At 41.7% G+C, this 20390-nt stretch overlaps 1 protein-coding gene across 16 annotated transcripts in view; it reads right to left on the reverse strand.

Moving 5' to 3' along the window:
* The window catches only part of phka1a (phosphorylase kinase, alpha 1a (muscle)), a 31418-nt gene extending 11147 nt beyond the window's left edge, over nucleotides 1-20271 (reverse strand). For 13 of the 16 annotated variants that reach the window (XM_026162592.2, XM_080292101.1, XM_026162588.2 and 10 more), the window contains exons 1-18: nucleotides 19962-20270; nucleotides 14660-14818; nucleotides 14469-14516; nucleotides 13822-13990; nucleotides 11977-12059; nucleotides 11810-11890; nucleotides 9136-9234; nucleotides 8909-9055; nucleotides 8335-8388; nucleotides 6602-6724; nucleotides 6408-6503; nucleotides 5399-5506; nucleotides 5164-5242; nucleotides 4789-4923; nucleotides 3948-4057; nucleotides 2876-3020; nucleotides 2615-2693; nucleotides 2189-2358 (exon numbers count right to left, since the gene is read on the reverse strand). In XM_026162592.2, coding sequence (XP_026018377.2) covers nucleotides 2189-2358; nucleotides 2615-2693; nucleotides 2876-3020; nucleotides 3948-4057; nucleotides 4789-4923; nucleotides 5164-5242; nucleotides 5399-5506; nucleotides 6408-6503; nucleotides 6602-6724; nucleotides 8335-8388; nucleotides 8909-9055; nucleotides 9136-9234; nucleotides 11810-11890; nucleotides 11977-12059; nucleotides 13822-13990; nucleotides 14469-14516; nucleotides 14660-14818; nucleotides 19962-20039 — 1963 coding nt within the window. In that variant the 5' untranslated portion in view covers nucleotides 20040-20270. Of the gene's footprint in view, nucleotides 1-2188; nucleotides 2359-2614; nucleotides 2694-2875; nucleotides 3021-3947; nucleotides 4058-4788; nucleotides 4924-5163; nucleotides 5243-5398; nucleotides 5507-6407; nucleotides 6504-6601; nucleotides 6725-8334; nucleotides 8389-8908; nucleotides 9056-9135; nucleotides 9235-11809; nucleotides 11891-11976; nucleotides 12060-13821; nucleotides 13991-14468; nucleotides 14517-14659; nucleotides 14819-15136; nucleotides 15402-19961 lie in introns of all 16 variants that reach the window. The other 3 variants (XM_080292116.1, XM_080292113.1, XM_080292094.1) reach the window with 2 other exon arrangements.
* Nucleotides 20272-20390: the final 119 nt, after the last annotated feature.

Below are 20390 nucleotides of genomic sequence, written 5' to 3' on the forward strand. Positions count from 1 at the left end.
TTTACTCACCGCTCTTTTTTGTACAGACAAGTGTTAAAACTGAGTTTCCTTCTAAACTTCATAAAGTACTAAAAAGAAATAAGATCTGAAAACCATTTTTCATTTTATGCTAATTATAAACTTTGAACTTGCAGCTTTTAAAGGGTTTGCTCACTCAAATCTCACAAAAACAAAACTTATTATTGAGTATCTGAGAAAAAAAGATCTTCGTTCATTTCAGGTGGTTTACAACAAAATTAATATTGCTTTACAGAAATTTCTGTTTTTCCGAGGAACAAATTGCAAATATTCATAAACACCATTAAACGTGACAATTGTGTGTAATAATTATAATGGCTTTTGTGGGTGAGGCTTTGGGGTGAACTGACCCTTTAAACTGAAGACTTTATTGGTCACAGCCATGCTAGCAAATTGTGATGCATTTAGGGACCAACGGGCTGTCTGTAAACAGGCGTTTAAGGCAAATCTAACCAGCTGTGCGTGAACACAAACAACACAACCAGAAACTGAGAATGTTTTCATTCTTCCACTCGTGTTAAGATTTTGAGGCGTTTTAAATGCACCACAGTCAAAAATACACTTTTTATTTTTTAAAGAGGACCCATTATCTTTATTTCCATATTGTCATTTTTCAATCATGGACTCTCTACAGCAGCAGTTCTGAAGCAAGTCATTTTAGCTCCTTCCTGACTTTCGTCTGATTGGCTGCAACGCTTAAACCAAGCGTGGGGAACTCCAGGCCTCAAGGGCCGGTGTCCTGCAGGTTTTAGATCTCATCCTGGGTCAGCACACCTGAATCAAATGATTAGTTCATTACTAGGCATCTGGAGAACTTCAAGACATGTTGAGGAGGTCATTTAGCCATTTAAATCAGCTGCTTTGGATCAAGGACACATCTAAAACCTGCAGGACCCAGGAAGATCCCATCTGCCAGTGGGCGGAGCTTCTGTGCTGTAATTCCCATATAGGTATATATTTTTTTATTTTCTCACTTAATGCATAGCCAAGCAGAGCAGAAAAATAAAGAAAAACTGCCTGAAAATGCTTTGTTTTAAATATTTTTAAAGTTTTAAATTGAGTGTTCAGATTGAACTCTGGCTTGAAAGGATCATTAAATCTGAGCGTCTTTTTTTCTTGTTGACTGCAAATGATTTTACAATTTTATTGTTTTACAAGCATTAATATCCGGTTCTAAAACAGAGCTAATGATTTTACTTGAGGATTTATACTAAATCTGAATATAGAGTACAGTTAAATCTGGTTTTTATTTTCCCTCTTTCAAACCAATAAACACCAGTTATCGACTCACACTGAGCCATTAGATCCTCCTCTGTCCCAATGATAGACACAGGAGGATAGGCTTTCTTTCCAGCCTTCAAAAAGGCTAAACTTTACTGATATAGTAGCTTTTACCCCGCATGCATACATTCATTTATTCAGTGCTTTTACTCGACTACTGTTCAGCACTACTTTCATATTTGCCCTTCCTTTGTAACATTGCATTTATCCATGTCTGTGATTGGTCAGACGATCATTAAAGAACTTGGCAGCAATGTTTAAAAAGTGCAGTAAAAGAAAAACAAAACATTTTAATTACTTGTATATTTGCAGACCTCATTACCAAGCTTTCCTGTGTTAAATATGAGCATCAACAAACTGACTGTACATCAAGTATATGACATAAAATAAGGAAAAGCATTAGAGGTCCACTTTACGGTCCATTACAATTCAAGTTTTGAGTTATTTTATGTAATAATTTAGAGCAAAAGAAGAAAAATATTCCAAGTTGCCCAACAAGGCACCCAAAGCCCCGAGTGGAAGAACTCTGATACACAGGGATGATGGGTGATGATGATAGGATGAAACAGGAAGTGTTGATTAATGAAGTCATGGGTATTTGATTTTAGATTTCACAATGAGATGGCATGAGGGGAAAAAAGAAATAAAATGTAGATGCACAGATGCAACTCAAAAATCAGCCAATGTTAAAAGAAAAACTGTCAACTTAAAGAAACTGTAAGTCCGCTAACAGCTGCTGGGGTCTGTGACTGTGTGAGTATTTTCAGGAATGATCAAACCAACCCAGGAAAAGAAAAATGAGCTGTCAGTGTGAGCTCCGGCTTTAAAAACGTGAATCCTGGTGTCACCATTCCTTCTCCACCCTCCATCCACGCTGTGTTTTTCTTACCAGCATCATAATGCAACTCATGCACGTATCCATCGCCGTAACGCTCATCATCATCACCATCATACTCTTCGTCGTGGCGGCCCATGCTGCCAGAAGCCTTACCGTCCAGGAAGCTGAGGTGAGCACAACAGGAAGTGGTCAGGAACTCCGACAGCTTCCCCGTCTGGATCCTAAAGACGAAGAACAGAAGAGGAGGGGATGATTATGAGAACTGGGAAACATTAATAAGCAGTTTGATGCATTTTAATGACAAATCTTGGCAATTAATCAATAAAAGAGGATTTTAAATTGTCTCTACAGTGCAGGAAAAACTAATAAAGTCTTTAATTGGACATGCAAAGAAAGACAAAATAAATAAAACAAAACAGAACTTATTACAAGTTGTCAGATGTAAGAATTCAAATTGAATGCAAAAAAGAAATTGACCTTGCTCCTCCGTAATATCCGTCCTGTAATTTCTTGAGTGTTGCCAGAACTGCAGGGTCCAGGTCTGAGTGATCTTCAGCTGAAGCACAAACATAAGATGAAAACATGCAAGCACAGAAAATGTAAAAACAGAAAATACTTTTTTTTTTTTCAATATTTAAAGATTTCCTTTCAAACTCTCTCTACCATTAATAATGCAGGTGCTTCATTTAATAAATAAGATGTATTTGGACATTTAGCAGAAAAGGTCTTCTCACTCACTCAGCATCGTCTGTGAAATGGGAAAAGTGACAGTCGGTCTTCCCGTCATCCTCCATCTGCATGAGAGGTAGGCGATTTCTGTCCTCAGCATCTCCACGATCATTTTATTATCCAGAGCCAAATAGAACTGCTGATGGTCAATGAACTGAAACAGAGGAAAATATGTTTACTTAAGTTTATTTAAGTCACCAGATTTCCCTTCACCAGAAGGGAATTTGGGTGGTCTGCAAATCTCATTTTATCATCAATCTCATTTCTCATTTTGACACAGATTTTATTCACAGTATATGATCAAAAAGAACAACAATGGTGTGTAAATGTCTGGGAGCTGCTGGACTTTTGGGAGAGGAATACTGTCCCCATGTTTTGGCACAGATGGTTTCGCCTTCCCTGATGGAGCTTTAACCTGCACGTGTGGATGACACAGTGAAGATGAAGGACCTCCAGTATTGACTGTTGGCCTTTGTCTGCTGCACAGAGATCTCTCCAGATTACCTGAATTCTTTTAGGATATTCAGTACTGAAGATGATAAGACATTCAAAGCCTTCATAATTTAATGGCGGGAAACATTACAAATGTGGAACAGCTTCAGTAGACAGTGATGAACTTCTGCACATCTTTGCCTCTCTAAGACGCTCTTTTTAAACCCACTCATGTTACTAACTTGTGGCCAATGAACCTCATTAGTTGCAAAATGTTCCTCCAGCTGTTTCTTTTCACTTTTCCAGCCTTGTGTCGCTCCTATAAGCTTTTTTTGCACTGTGAACAAGCCAATATTATTCATGAGACAGTAAAACAGTCTGATCCAATATGGTGTCCTACGGTGGCCGGGTGCACCCAGGACAGGCTGCCAGACTGTCTCAGGACATTCACACCTATGGACATCGTTAATTAATCTAACCCCACTAACTGCATGTCTGTGGACTGTGGGAGGAAGTCGGAATACCTGGAGAGAGAACGGGGGACAGGCTCCAACCAGATGGTGGATTCAAACCCAGGACCTTCATGCGTGCCACCATTAAAATAAAAAGTGAGCTGCGTGTTATTCTGTTTTCTGTAGTTTTTTCTAACCTGAGGTGTGAATGTGAACATGGTGTTCCTGATGATGTAGAACTTGGAGGTTCCCAGCACTCCTATCCTCCTGTAGGGGCGTCCTGTCAGCCCCAGCCTCGGGTTACGACCTGAAACAAAAAAAAAAAAAATAAGCAGTTAAACTTTTGATTTCATGAACCCCCCCCCTGATAAAAATCTACGCTCTACTCTTTGGCTTTTTTTGTGTCCTTCAGATATGATGTTTTGTGAAGTTAGTCAGTCTCATCTAATTTAGGAAGTACCGTCATAACTTTACTGCAGACGCTGCTGGACTAAAAAGCATCTACCCTGAACAGCAAACACTTCCATCCCAGACAAAATAATGCTGAATTTGAATTAATATGATTTAAAAGATTCAAATAGTCAAGAAAAATCCCGGGTTCAGATCACAGACAGTCTATGAACGATAAATGTCGTCATCGTGACATCACCCGCTGGTTTGTGATTAACTTTGAAGCCTTGAGCTCAGCGTTTTGGCCGCCAACATCGTTTTTTGTTGTTGGTGGTTTTTAAATCATAAGCGATAAGCAGGCAATGCCTCACATTCACACGGTAACGACGGCTCAATCATAAGGTATGCTTGTCCTAAAGTATCTCTCTCTTTTTTTAATGGTTTATTTGACTGTAAAACGGACCATTATGTATAAAACTAACATGTTGTAAAAGAAAAAAAAAAATCATGTGACTAAGACTATAATATTATCATTATCATAAGTGTTTACTGAGGTCATGAATCTGTAGCAGGCTCTAGTCCATAACATTTGTGCCTGATGCATAAAATCTTGATGGGACAGATCAGGCTACAGCAGGGCGTTTGTACCAAGTCTGGCGTAGATATGGCTGAGGACTCTGGAGGGCTGCACGTGGATGGGGTGGATGTCCGCCACCGTCTCCACCTCTATCCCTTGCTTAAACAGCAGCTCTTTGATCTCCTCCGTCTCGGCCAGAATCGACACTGAAGGGGGAGAGACGCACATGAAACCATACAGATCACTGACATCACTCACATCTACTGCCCAGCCTGCATATTGAATTATCTTTGGGCAAAATACCGAGCCCTGAGTTAACCCTGATGCAATCATCAGCATGTGAGTGTGTGATGAGGTGGTTAAAAAAGCTTAAGTAGTCCATTTAAAATAATTAACACTAATCTGGAGCTCAAAACGTCGTACTGGGACCTGGGCGGTTAACTCACCCTGTACGACCACGTCAGGCTTGGGGATGGTGGAGAAACGCCGGTTAAGAGGGTCGATTTCTCCAGGCGCCAGAAAACCCTGAAAAAAACCCACCAAGACAAACTAAATGATTTGACGTTTAGCAGTAAATCTTAAGTGTGTTTGTTTTCTTCGACTCTTACGGTATAACTTTGTTATTAACACTTATCTGAGCTGCAGAGCTACAGCTGGTCATTTGTTTATGTAGCAGCTCACCTCAGCTAACAGGTTTCCCAGGATGTACAGACTCTGCCCCCACCTCAGGGGTAATTTTCCCATCGGGATCCTCTCCACGGTGTGAGGGTTTATGTACTCCTCCTCCACCTGTTTGAATAAGCAAAAACGAGACAGGATAAAGACGTTTGAAAGGTCTGAACGAGTTTAAATATGGGTTTCTCCTCATTTATCGTTTTAATGGGCACGGGCGTATTGCATTTAAGAAAACACTTAAATCACTTCTGCTGTGAGTAAAGAGAAGCAGATTACAGTTTCTGTTTTTTTCTACAGAGGAACTAAAACACCTGAAGATGAGAACAGAGAACAGGTTGAAACAAGTGGACTTGAAACTGAGGCTACCCTCCACACTTACATGGATATTCCCACTTTTTGTATTTGTGTTAAAGACCCCGAGTCAAGATTGTGGCAAACTGACGTGTGACACAACGGCCTCGGTGCTGACAGCTGTGTACATGTAATCAGCATATGATCAATATCACAAAGGGTGTGTAACAATAAATGTACATATACGAGGAAACACTGGAAGGACTTCCTGAGGGCTCGATGCCAGTATAACCAGTACATCTATGTGACAACATCATTTACAAGCCAATCAGGAAAGCATTTGCGACCACATAATTCCAAAGCTACTAAGAGCTGACAAAGTTAGACACAGTTTATTGTTAGCTTAAATAACAACCAGCGTTTAAAGATGAACAGCCTTCAGGTTGTCAGTGATGAAAACTTCATTTAATGCAAACTGTTTTAAGCCTGCAGAAATAATAAACTGGCAACTGAATAGTATCTCTATGTTTTCAATCTAAAAAGCCTGTCTGGATGCTCCCGAGATATTGCATTAACAAACATGAGTCCATGTTGCCCATCTGCCTGGCAGGGTGAAGACAATACCCCATCGGCCTTTTACGGCTGCAGGGTCAAAACTAAGAATCTTGTAGCTCACACATTAAAATGAGTTAAAATCAGCTTCTAAATCATCAAGATGTCTGACCTTGTCTGCGGGGACGCTGTAGAGCTCCGGCAGCAGTCGTACCCCATCCTTCTGTTTGATCAGGATTCCCTCCAGAGCCTCCTGGTACTCCTGCACCTGGATCACATCAAAACACTTCCTTTGTTAATAAAGGAGGTAAATACCGTCAAACACTGATGCACACACACAGGCAGAGTCTCTGAGATTTAAATTACCTGTTCAGGGCTGTTGATAAAGATGCCATCCAGTATGAGGTAGGTCCAGAACAGAGGCCACTCGCACTCGATGTTCTCAAACAGCTTCAGCTCTGCGGACTCGTAATACAGTCTGTTTGGATCCTTTATGGAGACAGTACAAACCTTCAGCTGCAGTACTTGCAAAATCAGATCCAGATCTGACTTCTTTCCTCTGTGAGAGTCAAACTGTCTCAAAAATCTGAGTTTCTCAACATGAACCCGATACTTAAACAGAGATCCTAAATATGTCCACTTCTCTCAGGAACTGTTTGCAGGCTGTAACCATGTGTGTGAACTTTTATGATCATGCACAACAAACATACATATAAGTAAGATTAGGGCTGTGCGATATGACCAAAATCTCATATCCCCATACAAGACATCTAACGATATAAATCACAAACATTTAACATTTTCTGTAAATTCTGTGAATCTCGGGCAGCTCGCCTCGTGTGACGTGTTTCCAGCTGCGTGTCGCGTACCTGGAGTCGAGTGTTTTAACCGATGCATGAAACAATACATTTTTAGTCATAAGTTGTAATGGACGCAGTTTTCTTTGTGAGTATTTATTACACGGCGTGCTGCGGGGAAAAGCCTGTTCTAACATTTGAGTTTAAGGTTTATTTTTTAGCACCTGACGGCTCTTTTTTGCTTCTCATCCGTAAATACTCTGCATCCTCTTTTACGTGATTCAGTTTATTTTGAAAAGTCTCAACAGGATCTTGAGCTTTATTGTGAAAGGTTTATGTGGAAAATAAACAAGCAGACACGTGATGGTTTTGCTTGATGCTAACAACAACGCATAAAAACAGGCGCTTGTCCGTCCGTAGTGTGGTTATATTAAATATAAGAGAAAGAGAGAACTTTAAGAAATTAATATAGCCACTACAGTGTCCATCAAAACCATGAAAAAAAATGTTGCCGTAAACAGTTTATTTTGCAACACCACAAAACAAACGATAGCGTATAGATGTTTTTATATCGTCATCCGATATATATCGTTATATCGAACAGCCCTAAGTAAGATTAAGAAGATTAATATAGAAAATTGTATAAAGTAAGAGTGTCTTGGGTCTTTTGTACTTTTGTTCCTTTCCTTAAAAAAAATAAATAAATAAATAAATGTATGATGCCAGTGCTTCCCTGTCTCTACTTCCCTGACAAATCCATGTCTGTTCCCCTGTATCCCCCTGAAATCTATACCCATGCAAGGAATTTCACTTTGTCCTGTCACAAATGTTTGAGTTTTTCCATAACTTACATCTTTGGTTTGGATTTTTCTCCTCAGATTCCAAACCAAATCTGAGGAAAAATGACCCCGACAGATATTAAAGAGTAACACTCACAGATGATTCAGTGCTACAAGATAAACTGTAAAGCTGCAGACATTTGACACACTCCTTTAACCAAACATGCTCTTTTCACAATCCCATATGTAACAACAAAGCAGCACAAGCCTGGTGTTCGCCTCAGACGTGCCACCAAGCTTCATAACAGTGAACAGAGTTTAAGCCACAAAGTTTGACCACATTAATAAAGCAACAAACAGATCAGACAGCTGTGCATTTACTGACTGCAGGAGACAAAACAGAAAAAAATGCTACATAGATTCAGTCGAATGTTTTTTCTTCTTCTAATCCAAACAAATAGATATAAATAGATTATCCGACAGGACGAATTAGAGGGAGCATTGACCTTTACAGGTTGTTTACCTCTTTGGGGGTTCTGTGTCCATCTCTGAGAAACCTGCAGCAACCGTATCGACCCTGAACAGAGACAGAGGAAATCAGCACCTCAAACATGCCGCAGCATAAATACACGAGGCATATTCTTATAAAACAAGCTCAATTTTAGCTACAAGTTGTTTCTTTTAAGCTGGTTGGATTTGAAAACGACTTTTTGCCCAGTCTAACCTTCCTCTGTGTCCTGGCTTATGACCCAAACTTTCATTTACTGCTAAAACAACCAGCTGATTCAGTGACTCTGAGAAATCACGCATAATCAAAAAAAGTCCAGTAGATACATTTTTTTAAAAGTGTCTTCTTTAAATGTGACAGACTGTTTGAATGAATCAGTCCACAGAAAATCAAACAACACATCCAGCCATATGAACGTTTTCCTGCTTTCTTGTTGCCGTTTTCTTCTTTTGGGAAACTTACATTAAATCAATGTTCTGCACAAATCAGCCAAAGTTTAGAAAATAAATTGTCCTTGATATACCGAAAATTATAACTTGAACCCTAAACTTCTGCCACGTTGACCCTGCCTCTGTGAACTTGTCTGCACCTGCAGTTTGGAGATGATCTCCTCCTTGGTCGCGTTGACTATACTTATGTCCTCAACGGCAAAAGCGGGGTACGAGATGATGGCCAGCACTCCGGCATCCACTTCTTTAGAGATGGACGCTCTGGGTAACATGGACGTCAGGATGGACTGATGGGAATACAGACATATATTAAAATCAAAGGAAGCCGATGAGCTTCCTATCCTGATATTTAACTGTGTGCACGTACCTGGCACTGCTGTATGTCATCAGCCAGAGCGTGGACCAAAGAGCCCGGTCCTCCCTTTGCTCCAAACAGGTTGAGTTCATCCAGCGCCTCCAGAGCTGCCTGAAGGACACAAAGCAAACACACTCATTAATAACAGTCAATGAAAAGAGGGCAACTGTCCACTACTCAAGTCTGACTACATTCAAACACTCTTTTACTTCCCAAAAACAAACAACAAGGCACCGCTGACAGTTTAGAGCCTTATTTCTGCTGTTTATCAGGCGCTACAATAAAGCTTTAAAACCAAATCTGGAGTTTGGTTATCAATCCAGATAACATGTAAATAGGTTATACCGTGATATGACTGAAGTATTTCTAAAAAAATCTAAAACTCTGGTTGTAAATAAAGACTAAATGCTAAATACCAGCAAAGTCTGGAGGCTCAGTGAAGTCGGGCTCCATCTGCTACCAGGTGACTGTAGCTGCACAGCTATTGTTAGGGTAATACAAACTAATTAGCACAGAGATGATGGAGGATAAGGGTTAAATTGCAAAAACATCAGACAAAAGAGCATTTGGGACCCACAACACGAGGTTAGTCTGATGCACGGCTGTGTGAAGCCATCAAATATTACGTTTTAGCTCAAAGAAATGAGAACAGTGCAAATAAAGCGCTGCAGAGGCTTTGCTACTGCAGATTCACTAGGAAAAATAGAGGATTAAAACACAGTTTGTGGATAAATACACTCTGGTTTGGTAAACAGCAGCTTATTTGCACTGGAAATGTGAGGCACTTATTTACATTTTTAAAATTATGGGTCAATTTAAACTGGAGATGGACCGATCCGATATTACGTATCGGACCTAAATTGCTGGATCGGATATCGGAGAGAAATAAAAAATGTAATCCGATCCGAAGTATCACAAAATCACCTCACAAAACGCGTTACTTGGCGTAACCCAGCTGAGCGCATCGGAGCGGTATGTGTCACGTGATAGAGCGGCTGTTGTCTGCGAGACCTGTCGGCGGTCTGGTAGAGCTAAACTTCCAAACCGCGGCATTTAATCTCGGAGAAAACTATCCCAGAGAAGTAAAGCAAGTGTGTAAGTTCATCGCTAAATGTTTCCATAGTATTTCCACGTTAAGCTTAACAACTGATATATGGAGCCACAGCTGGACTGGCCATCGGAGTTCCATATTGCAGTGAAAAGGAAGCGATTTGTCCCGTAATTCAGCTAGAATGAAAAAACAAACAAAAAAAAACCCCCAAAGCTGGACTTCTTCTGTCTTTGCTGCACAGCTGCCTCCTCTTCTCTCATTCTCTCCCCCTCCCTCTCCTGTTGCTACTTCAATCATGAAACTGATCAATGATCAGCTGATCGGCTTTTCTGACGCAAGTCCCGTCTCTCTTGTTTATCGCCCACTTTGAGCCAGAAAGAGGAAACCAGCACGTTTAAGCTTGATCAGCTGTTGTTAGAATTTATTTAATATTAATTTCAAGTATCAGCTGATGTTTGTTGGAGCCACAGCTGTAAACCTGCTGGTCATGATGTCGGTTTGGTTATCTGGTGAGAGGGAAACATGAAGATGAAACCAGGAGATGTCCTTACTGAATCATCAGAGCTGAACAGGTGATGGAGAAACAGGTTTACCTTTTAGTTAACATGAATGAGTTGAAGGGAAGTTATGAACTGTTTCTGAGAGACAAATAACACCAGGATGCTTTTTTATGTAGCTGACAGCTGGTAACTGTGCAGGGGTGGATCTAGGAAAGTTTTGCCAGGGGGGCCGATAGGGCATTAACAGGGAAAAGGGGGCACAAAGAAATACTTTATTTTGTTTATTCATATCGGTAACGGCAGATATCCAAATTTATGATATCGGTATCGGACATAAAAAAGTGGTATCATGCCATCTCTAATTTTAAACCTTGTGGTTCAATGCATTAAGGAGCAAATCATGTTAAAGCTGCTCAGCTCAGGTCTGCTGTTATAAATAAGATTAACTTTACATAATTAACAGAGCAGAGAAGGTCCTGTAGTGGTGCTTGTTTTCAAAGTCTTAAATTAAACGTGTGTGTGTGTGTGTGTGTGTGTGTGTGTGTGTGTGTGTGTGTGTGTGTGCTGAGTATTATGTTATTTCTGAGTGAGAAGCCATTCTTGGAAGACCACAGAGAACATGATAGCCCTCTTTTAATGCCAACTGAGGACAGAGCCGGACGCACAGAGAACATGCCCGGCTGCTGCTGCGTGAAAAATCTCACAGTAATGTTTACCAGTAACCTGAAAGTTTCACTCTCACTGCAGATTTTTACCGACTGAGGTCAAATGTGCTGCAGAGAATTCAATAAAATTAAAACATGTTGGAATTAAAAAAAAAAAAAAAAAGCAAGACTGTCACCCTTGTTCTGGAACAGATTTGACTTCACAGTTTATCTGAACATTTACTGACATGCTGCGGCTGAGAAGATACTTTCAGTACAGAATGTGATCCAGACTTAGCTCTGTGGAGTCAGGGTCTTCTAAAGGTCAGCGTAAAGGCCGCTGTGCACCTTTGACAGTGCCAGACATTTTTACTGGAGCACCTGTTCCCCCTGTGCGTTGGAAGCTCTGCTCTCACTTATTTTGTCCCCCCGAGCTTGTTAAAGTGTCGTAGATGTCTGCGTTTATTGCATGTTTGTGTGTCTGTGCCAACCTTGGCCATGCCGATAGAGCTGGCGTTCAGCTCAGTGATGCCCTGGTTGGTTTTGTCTCCTCTTTCCCACATCCCATAATCCTGAGGGGAAATAGAAACAAGACAGAATGAATAAAACAAGAAGCAGTCATTTTCTGTGGAGCTGGAGAAGAATAAAGTTGACTTACAGCCACTTTGTAAGCCGCCTCAATGTAGAACATGAGATTCTGAACTACGTCCACTTCGTCCTGGGTGTAGATGATATGAAGACCTGGGACACAGACGTAAACAATGAAGACAGGAACCTTCATTTAAAAATGTATCACAATCATTTTGTTTGGATGCAAATCACACACATACAAATTATTTTTCTAGATTCTGGAAGACAAAATGATACCACACACAGAAAATAACACTGACAGCATATATGTTGAAATTTTGGATTGATTTTGTTCTAGTTTTGGCTTTCCCTTGTGAAAAGGGGAGCATGAAAAAGGTCTTTTTCCCTTTAAATTGTATAGTGTTTATATTTTCACTGAGTTTAGTTACTTGTTACCTGTTGTGCTTCCCTTCCTTGCCCCATTTTGATCTTTTCAAAGAAATACAACCCAAAAAGAAAGGAAACAAATACACTGATTGATGTAAGACGTTTTAAATTTAACTCCCCACCCAAAAGAAAGAACGCATCTCAAAACCTTACATCTGCCCAAGTTCACATCTAGATGTGATAAGACTTACTCCAGGTCTGATGTTCGGCCACGTTCTGAAGGTCTCAGGCTACGTACACACTAATGCGTTTCCTTTTGAAAACATCGTTTTCTCTCCATTTTAGCCTCCCATCCACACTGAGACAGCATTTTGGCTCAAGGAAAACGCGGCGTTTTGAAAACACTCTCAAAAACGCACACATTTGAAAACGGTGCTTTCGTGTCGCAGTGTGGACAGCCAAAACTGAGACTTTTTGAAAGCAATGACAGTCATGTGATCCAGTCATGTGACCAATTAAACTAAGATAGCGGAGCAGTTGTTTTGTTTCCTCTCAGTTTTGACAGCCCTATTAAAGATTAATCTCAGTCTGTACATGCTCCAGATAGCTTTTCTTCAAATTCTTTAACTCTCACTCGCTTTTGCAACTTTGTACTTTTGTGTTACTCGCAGCAGCAACTCCACCTCACTGTTAGTCCATTTAAAAACTCGCCGCAACGTTTCAAACAGCTGGAAAGTAAATAAAGGGCAGACAGAAATGAGGCAGGTTGAATCGTCTTGCGTTTCACGCATGCGCAGTACTGGAACATAAGCGTTTTCGTCTGTTTCAATGTGGATGCACAACTCTGTGAAAACGACTGAAAACATTAGTGAGGACGCGGAGCGTTTTCAGACGAAAACGCCATTTTCAGATCTATCCGGGCGAGTGTGGACGTAGCCTCAGTCAGCCCCAGCAACCACTGGTTGCTAAGAAAATGTGTACAATTTGCGACAGGCTGGCAAGAGGCCTTTCCATGCAAACTGCTGGCAATCAGGACAATCTGCTACTTTATCTCATTTCTGTATAGTTGTATATTTGAATTTTTTCGTCTTTATTTTTACAGTTTGCACCTTTGATCTGATATCTCGTCCCACTGTATACTTGAGTGCATATTGTTGGGGTGACAATAAAACGCTACTCGACTTGATCAAAGCAATTATGACAAAGTTTTTGGTGCAGGGCTCTCTCTATGACCAATTTCACCTAGTGACCGGCAGAAACCTACAGCCAGTCAGGGATTTTTCCCTGTACGGCACTAACGGCTATCTAGACCTGTGCAACTGAGGCCTAAGTCTGACCAACATGGTTTAAAATTCACTTAACAACTCCTTCAGCTAAATCAACACAAAATGGGAAAAAAAATATTAATGATTCTTCAGCAACAAAGCCTGATGTAGACAGACTCAAGGTAACGACAACATCTATTAACACTGGTTCTGGTTTTCCTATAATGCTTTTTAGTTTAGTTTCATCTGTTTTACAGGGGATGTTATAGGTTCCCTCCTACCAGATGCAGTCATCTGAGCGAGGAACAGCAGGAAAAGCGAGGTGGCGTCGACCTGCAGGTGACCCCACTGATCGTCCCCGACCACTGTCGCGCAGGTCTTGGTGTTGTACTTGGCGTGGAGCGAGTCTGAGGTACTACGGCTGTATTTAAACTTCTCCACCTTATCCAGCTGAGAACAAGAAGGGTGGAGAGATTTTTCTTTTAAAGCGTGTGAAAAGAGCAGGTCCAAAGAATGTGCAATGATTCCTAAACGTTAACAATGATTAAAATATCCAACAAATGTAATCACAGAACTGCACAAATGAATGCAGAGGTTATAAATATGGAATCAATGTTATTTAAAATGGCAACAATAATGTTCACATTTATATATAAACTGTGGAAATTCACAGTCACACTTAGAGTCAGCCGCCCCCGCTCTCAGACTCACAGCGAGCGCAGTTAAAGTAAAATCATAATAATCCAATCTGACGACGGCACGTTCAAGTTTAATAAAAGTAATAAACATCACAATGTGAGCAACGAGAAGCTGGTAGGGAAACAGCTGACAGGGTTAGAGAATTTTTTTTTTTTTAAAGAGAGAGAGAGGGGAAGTGACGTGTATCTAACAGAGAAGTTAAAAGACAAACAGAATGGAGATATCCTACCTGCCTCATTATGCACTGCAGGACGCCTCTCATTAGCTTCACCACACTCTAGAAACGCAGAGAGACGCTTAAATGTCAACATTTACACCTCAGCCTGCACATCTTTAAATAAACAACCCAACCAGCCAAGTCAGAGAATAAAAACACAACCTCTTGACCTCAACGCTCTCCACCCACAGGCGCACACCTACCTGCTCCAGCTCGTAGGCCTTCGCTTTGTCTTCGTCCCGGTCGGCGTTCTTCCTGTAGGCCAGACTGAGCGCCCACACGGACACGATGCTGTAAACATTGTCACGGACCCAGGCGTCAGGCTGATCTGGGCTTGCTGGGAGAAGGCCTGTGACCGGATCCTATGGGACACAGGCAGAAGTCAAAGGTCACAGGCACTGTAACCTTTGATAGGCACTGTAGGCAATGTAGAGGTAAACTTTGCGAGAGAAGTCAAGATTATTGGACATGCAGAGGATAAAACGTGTTTTCTGTGCAGCCCTTTGTAACCTGCAAAGGGCTGCCAACACAATCGGACAGATTCGGAGCGAGAAAGGCAAGAAAGACGGGGCAAATATTGCAAAGTCAAGATAGCTATGCTGATAAACTCTTACCCGAGTGCGTACACTTGTGCAACCAATTTATTGTACTTCTTTTTTTTTAAATCTTTCTCCCCCCACCTGTTTCATTGGGAATGACTAAAATCAGAGGGACAGCTCAGGCTGAGCAGTCTGGAGACAAGGTTGGAGAGGTGGGGCTGAGATGGTTTGGACATGATGAGAGATGGAGGATATATTGGACAAAGGATGTTGACGATGGAGCTTGTTGAGGAATAGAAGAAGAACTCATAGGAGGTTAATGGTTGCAGTGGAGGAGGACATGCAGAGTGTTGGTGTGATAGAACAGGATGGCTGGAGTTGCAAGACGGAGGCAGATGATCCACAGCTGAAACAAGTTCAGTGGTAAAAGCAGAAGTTGTTGGTTTTAAATATTGCATCCAATGAGAAAATGCACAGAAATACAGACACAACAACAGCAGACAGCACAGCTTATACTACAACTTTGATGTTTTATAATGCTTTTATGACAACATGCTGACGTCAGCCCATTACAGCGTCATTGTGATGTTGTAGGGCAGGGGTCTCCAACTCCAGGCCTCGAGGGCCGGTGTCCTGCAGGTTTCAGATGTGTCCTTGGTCCAACACAGCTGATTTAAATGGCTAAATAACCTCCTCAACATGTCCTGAAGTTCTCCAGAGGCCTGGTAATGAACTAATCATGTGACTCAGGTGTGTTGACCCACGGTTATATCTAATACCTGCAGGACAGCGGCCCTCAAGGCCTGGAGTTGGAGACCTCTGTCATAGTGTAACGTACTGAAAAAATAAAAAGTGTGTGCTACAGCTCTCACGATGCACTTTCATATGACATATTACTGGATATGGTTTCTTCACATTTCTTTCTCATGGTCAACTTTGACCTTGAGTACTAACAGTGAAGGTCAAGTCCAAATGCTTAGCCAACCTTGGTACTCATGTCCCCCGGAGCCTAGTTTATTGTTGTGAAGTCTGAAGACAATCTATAAAAACTTGTGGGTAACAAAGTTTTTGGTTTGTTTTTGATCAAGGCCATTTGGTGTGGCCTTGATCTGATTTTGAATAAAATTAAAGCAGCTCGAGTTGTTATCGACATCTGCCGTCACACAAAATTGAAAAAAAGATGGATTGAAAACTGTGGATGCTAAACAGACTGACAGACAGACTGAACCAATTACACACTCCCTCCATTCTGAAAAAAAAGACCATTATAGAAAATGTTGAGTCATTTTTGTCAATGTAATCGACGAGGGGAATTTGAAGACTAAGCATGCATTTCCCCTTACTGCACGAGCAGCATAGCTGTAACTGTGCATGCTTCTCTTCATTTCCCCTAAGGTCGGTGTTTGCTAATAAAACCGGATAATTGCAAAGTCCCTTTCTACGAGTAGAGAACTCTTTCTTCCTGTTATAGCGAGGTTGTTTGACAGCAAAATGCACTTTTCAGATCAGCAAATGTGAATCGCTGCTGTCTGTCTTGCTACCTGCTGCCTAAAGAATGTCCAAATGTCATTTTATCACATGCACAAGACATAGTACGGCTGTCAGAGCTTTCAGCATCAACACAGGTTTCATCACCAACAGAAATGACACTCAAAGTGTTTTGTGAATGTGTTGCAGAAACACAGCGAGGTGTTGTCAAGCTCTAAAAGTGAGAATGGTTCGAGTGATTCGTGTGTGGAACAGCTTGTGTTTAGTTGCTTTTATAACAGGACAAACTGCTGCAGATCTTTTTCACTCGCATATATCAGAGTCTCTGAGCTTGCAGCTGCAGCAAGGGCCTCAGCTCTCACTGAGTAACTGCGGTCCTTAGTGCACTGATCCATCTGAGCAGTGAACTGTATACAACTGCGGGCTGGCTAAGCAGCCACTTGGGACTTGTTCAAAAAGTGACCTCACACTGAATTTGTCTACTGGACTACAAACTCGGCAGTGAGACAGTCCAGGATCACCCCTCCCCAGGCTTCTTACGCTCTTCCTCCAACTTATAAACTCTATAAACTCCAAAACAGTGCTATTACCAGAAGCTTTTCCAGGTGTTTTCCTCTCTTTAAGAGGGTGAACTGTCCTCTGTCCTTTCTGGGTGGAGTTGTTGTGTTTGCTTTACTATAACCTCAGCCTCTCTTTTACCATTTTTAATTCCTTTGCTCTGTTTTTGTCTCCAAAGCGTCACCGATCTTATCAACGTGCTCTTCTGTAAACAGGACTCGCTAATCTCTGTAGCTTCTATTTAAACTGTGACAGGACGAAGACACACCAGCCGATACAAGGGTAGATGTGTGGGGTTATCTGCTGTTATTCTCCCTGCTCTTTGCTTTACTCTTTACCCAGATGAAGGAAAATGTTAATCCTGAAGCACGCTGGGATATTTTAAGCAATAATATGATTTGAGCTTTGTTGCTGCAGCTCATGTTCCCTGTACTGACGTAGCAACACTGCAGTGCACAAAGTCAGGGGTATCGAGATTATTTGTGCTGTTTTTGGCTGTGCAAAGAACTAAATTCAACACTTTCTGTGAGCCGGAGGTATCGTACAACATCAGAGGTGTCCAGGCCATAGATTTGAAGTTATCATTGTAGTGGAGGGATGGCATACACAAATCTGAGCACATAGCACAAAGCACATAGACAGGTACACTAGCACCGTAACTGCAAATTAATAAGCTGGATAACTCAAAGAAACAAAGTGTGGGAGCTGTCTGATCACCTCAGAGTCTAATATTTTACAGAGTCTAAAATGAGGCCCACAAATTTCTGTTTTAGAGGAACGCTGATGTTTTCATGCACACACCAGCAGAGATATTTGGGCTTCAGAGCATCTCTGAACTGAATGCAGGCTGCAGCCACAGGAAAATGTCTCTCTGAGCCAAAAGTCAAAGGCACATTTCATGTTTATGTGCAGCCAGATTCATGGAAGCAGATCGGGCTGTATGACTCCTGTGCACGGCGACAAAGGCTTGTTACTTTCCGTTAACATCAGGATTAATTTGGTTGCCTTAAATGGCCCAAACTACCAGCGGCTCTCACATTCAGGTTTGTGAAACAGGCTAATTTGAGGTGGCTGTTTGTTTTAAAGCCTCTGAATAGAAATATGATGAGAACATCGTTTTGCTTGAATGAGTGAAGGAAACTAATAAACTGACCAAACTGAACATGAAACAGCTTAATGAGATATGCTTCATTCATTAAATTAAAAGCATGTTAATAAACAACAAGTCTGAACTTGACCGGGGTGACCTTTAGTGAAAGTGAATATGACACCGCTGCTGAAGGTCGACTCTCTCCCAGTGTATGCGACACAGGGAAAACACACTGCCCCCCCCCCCCCCCCCCCCCATTTTTAATGTACTGCTTGTAAGTTGATCAAATTAAGTAAAGTAAATAAAAATTGAATGACTGAAGAGAGGGGAAAAGACAATAAACTCAAGCAGTTATGACTACAAAAACCTTAAAAAAAAAATAAAACAAAATAATACCAACAATACTAGTTTCCTCGATGCAGGATGATAGAGGGGTCTCTTAATGTCAGTAATCAGGACTCGTTCTAATTATGGTAAATGGCCTGCATTTGTATAGCGCTTTACTTAGTCCCCAAAGCGCTTTACACTACATTCAGTCATTCACACACTGGTGATGGCAAGCCACACTGTAGCCACAGCCACCCTGGGGCGCACTGACAGAGGCGAGGCTGACGGACACTGGCGCCACCGGGCCCTCTGACCACCACCAGTAGGCAAACATGGGGTTAGTATCTTGCCCAAGGATATTTGGCATGCAGCCAGGAGGCAGCCAGGGATCGAACCACCGACCTTCTGATTAATTATGGGCAACACCTGCAGCCCAGTTATAAAATATTACATCAGAGACTGCAGCAGCAGTTATTCAAACAGCCATATTACAGGGGTGTTCATTGTTGAATGGCTGGGGTGCCACTACCCCCTGTAAAATATGGCTGGCCACCAACCATATGAGAAATATTACTCTAACAACCCCCATTGAATGGAAAGCATGGCTAGGACCACTCAAGTACTGTACTTTAAGTATTTGTTGCACCACAACACTTGTTGGTAAGCTTTTGATGAATAAAATGGTACTTGTGTAGCACTACTTTACTGTAACTGAGCAATCTGAACACTTTTGACTCAATCACACACACATTCATACAAGTGAGCGTATGAAGCGCCTTGAGGCGACTTTTGTTGTGATTTGGCGCTATATAAATAAAATTGAATAAATTGAATTGAAAGTGCTTTTCTCTGTATCTAAGGGCCTTGTCTAACATTCATGCTCACTCTGATTAGGGGTTCGGCACCTTGCAGGAGGATACTTGGACATGCATACTGGAGGAGTTATGAAATCGACCCCCTCTACCCCATTTGCCTTAATGAAGCACTTACATGGGTACTTTTACATTAAATACTTAAAGTTTCTTTTGCATTTAAGACTGGACTATCACGCCCAGAGTTTTTATATAATATTGATACAAATTTAAACATTTGTCTTTATTTCTAATCAAACACTGTAATGTCCCGTGGGCCACCCCATTTAAAACACTCTGAAACCGCCCCTGCAAGAGGATGTAAAACTTAACATGTCCGCATAGTTTTGGCCTCTTCAGAACAAGTTGACATAAAATGGCAAAAACTTCCCCAGTGCATCAAAGACCTCCATTACACCCACAGCTACACTCACAGCTACACACACACTCTTCAGGGAAAGTGTGTGTGATTCAAAGAGCTCTGCAGCCTTGCGAAATATCGCCCTGCCTCACCTCCTGCATGCATGAAAACATCTGAGTTTATCTCGCAGCGGACCAGCTAACACTGCCTGCACACATGACACCGCCTAAGTGTGTATTTTAAAGCTAACGGTCGCTAAACAGCTGTGAAACAACAACGCTTCACACTCACTTGGTGCCGCAGGATAGTCTGCTGCACTATCCGGGCATAGTTGTCCAATTTAACGCCCGAGTTGCTCCGACTTCTCATGGTGACAAGTCAACGGTTCACTTCAGGAGGGCAGAAGGAAAACTCTCTAAAAGCTCCCCAGAAAAGTCATTTCCTCTTCCCCTCTCTGGGGTCCAACAAGCCGGAAGAGGCCCGCTATTACGGTGACCGGAGGAGCTTCTGCCCGGCTGTCATAAAAACAGCTCGGCGGCAGCCTGGAGCTGTAACCTGAACCCAAAGCTGGCTGCGATAAGCTGGTTCCCGGAAGTACCAGTACCAGGAAGACACCGGAATTGTGGAGACTTCAAAATAAAAGCGTAGAAAGGGGGAAAGGGCTCTGCACTGTTATCCTATAGCTCAAAGATGTCCAACAAAAAGTTTAACTACACTTTT

Source organism: Astatotilapia calliptera, chromosome 3 (genome assembly GCF_964374335.1).
Source record: "Astatotilapia calliptera chromosome 3, fAstCal68.1, whole genome shotgun sequence".
Lineage (NCBI taxonomy): Eukaryota > Metazoa > Chordata > Actinopteri > Cichliformes > Cichlidae > Astatotilapia > Astatotilapia calliptera.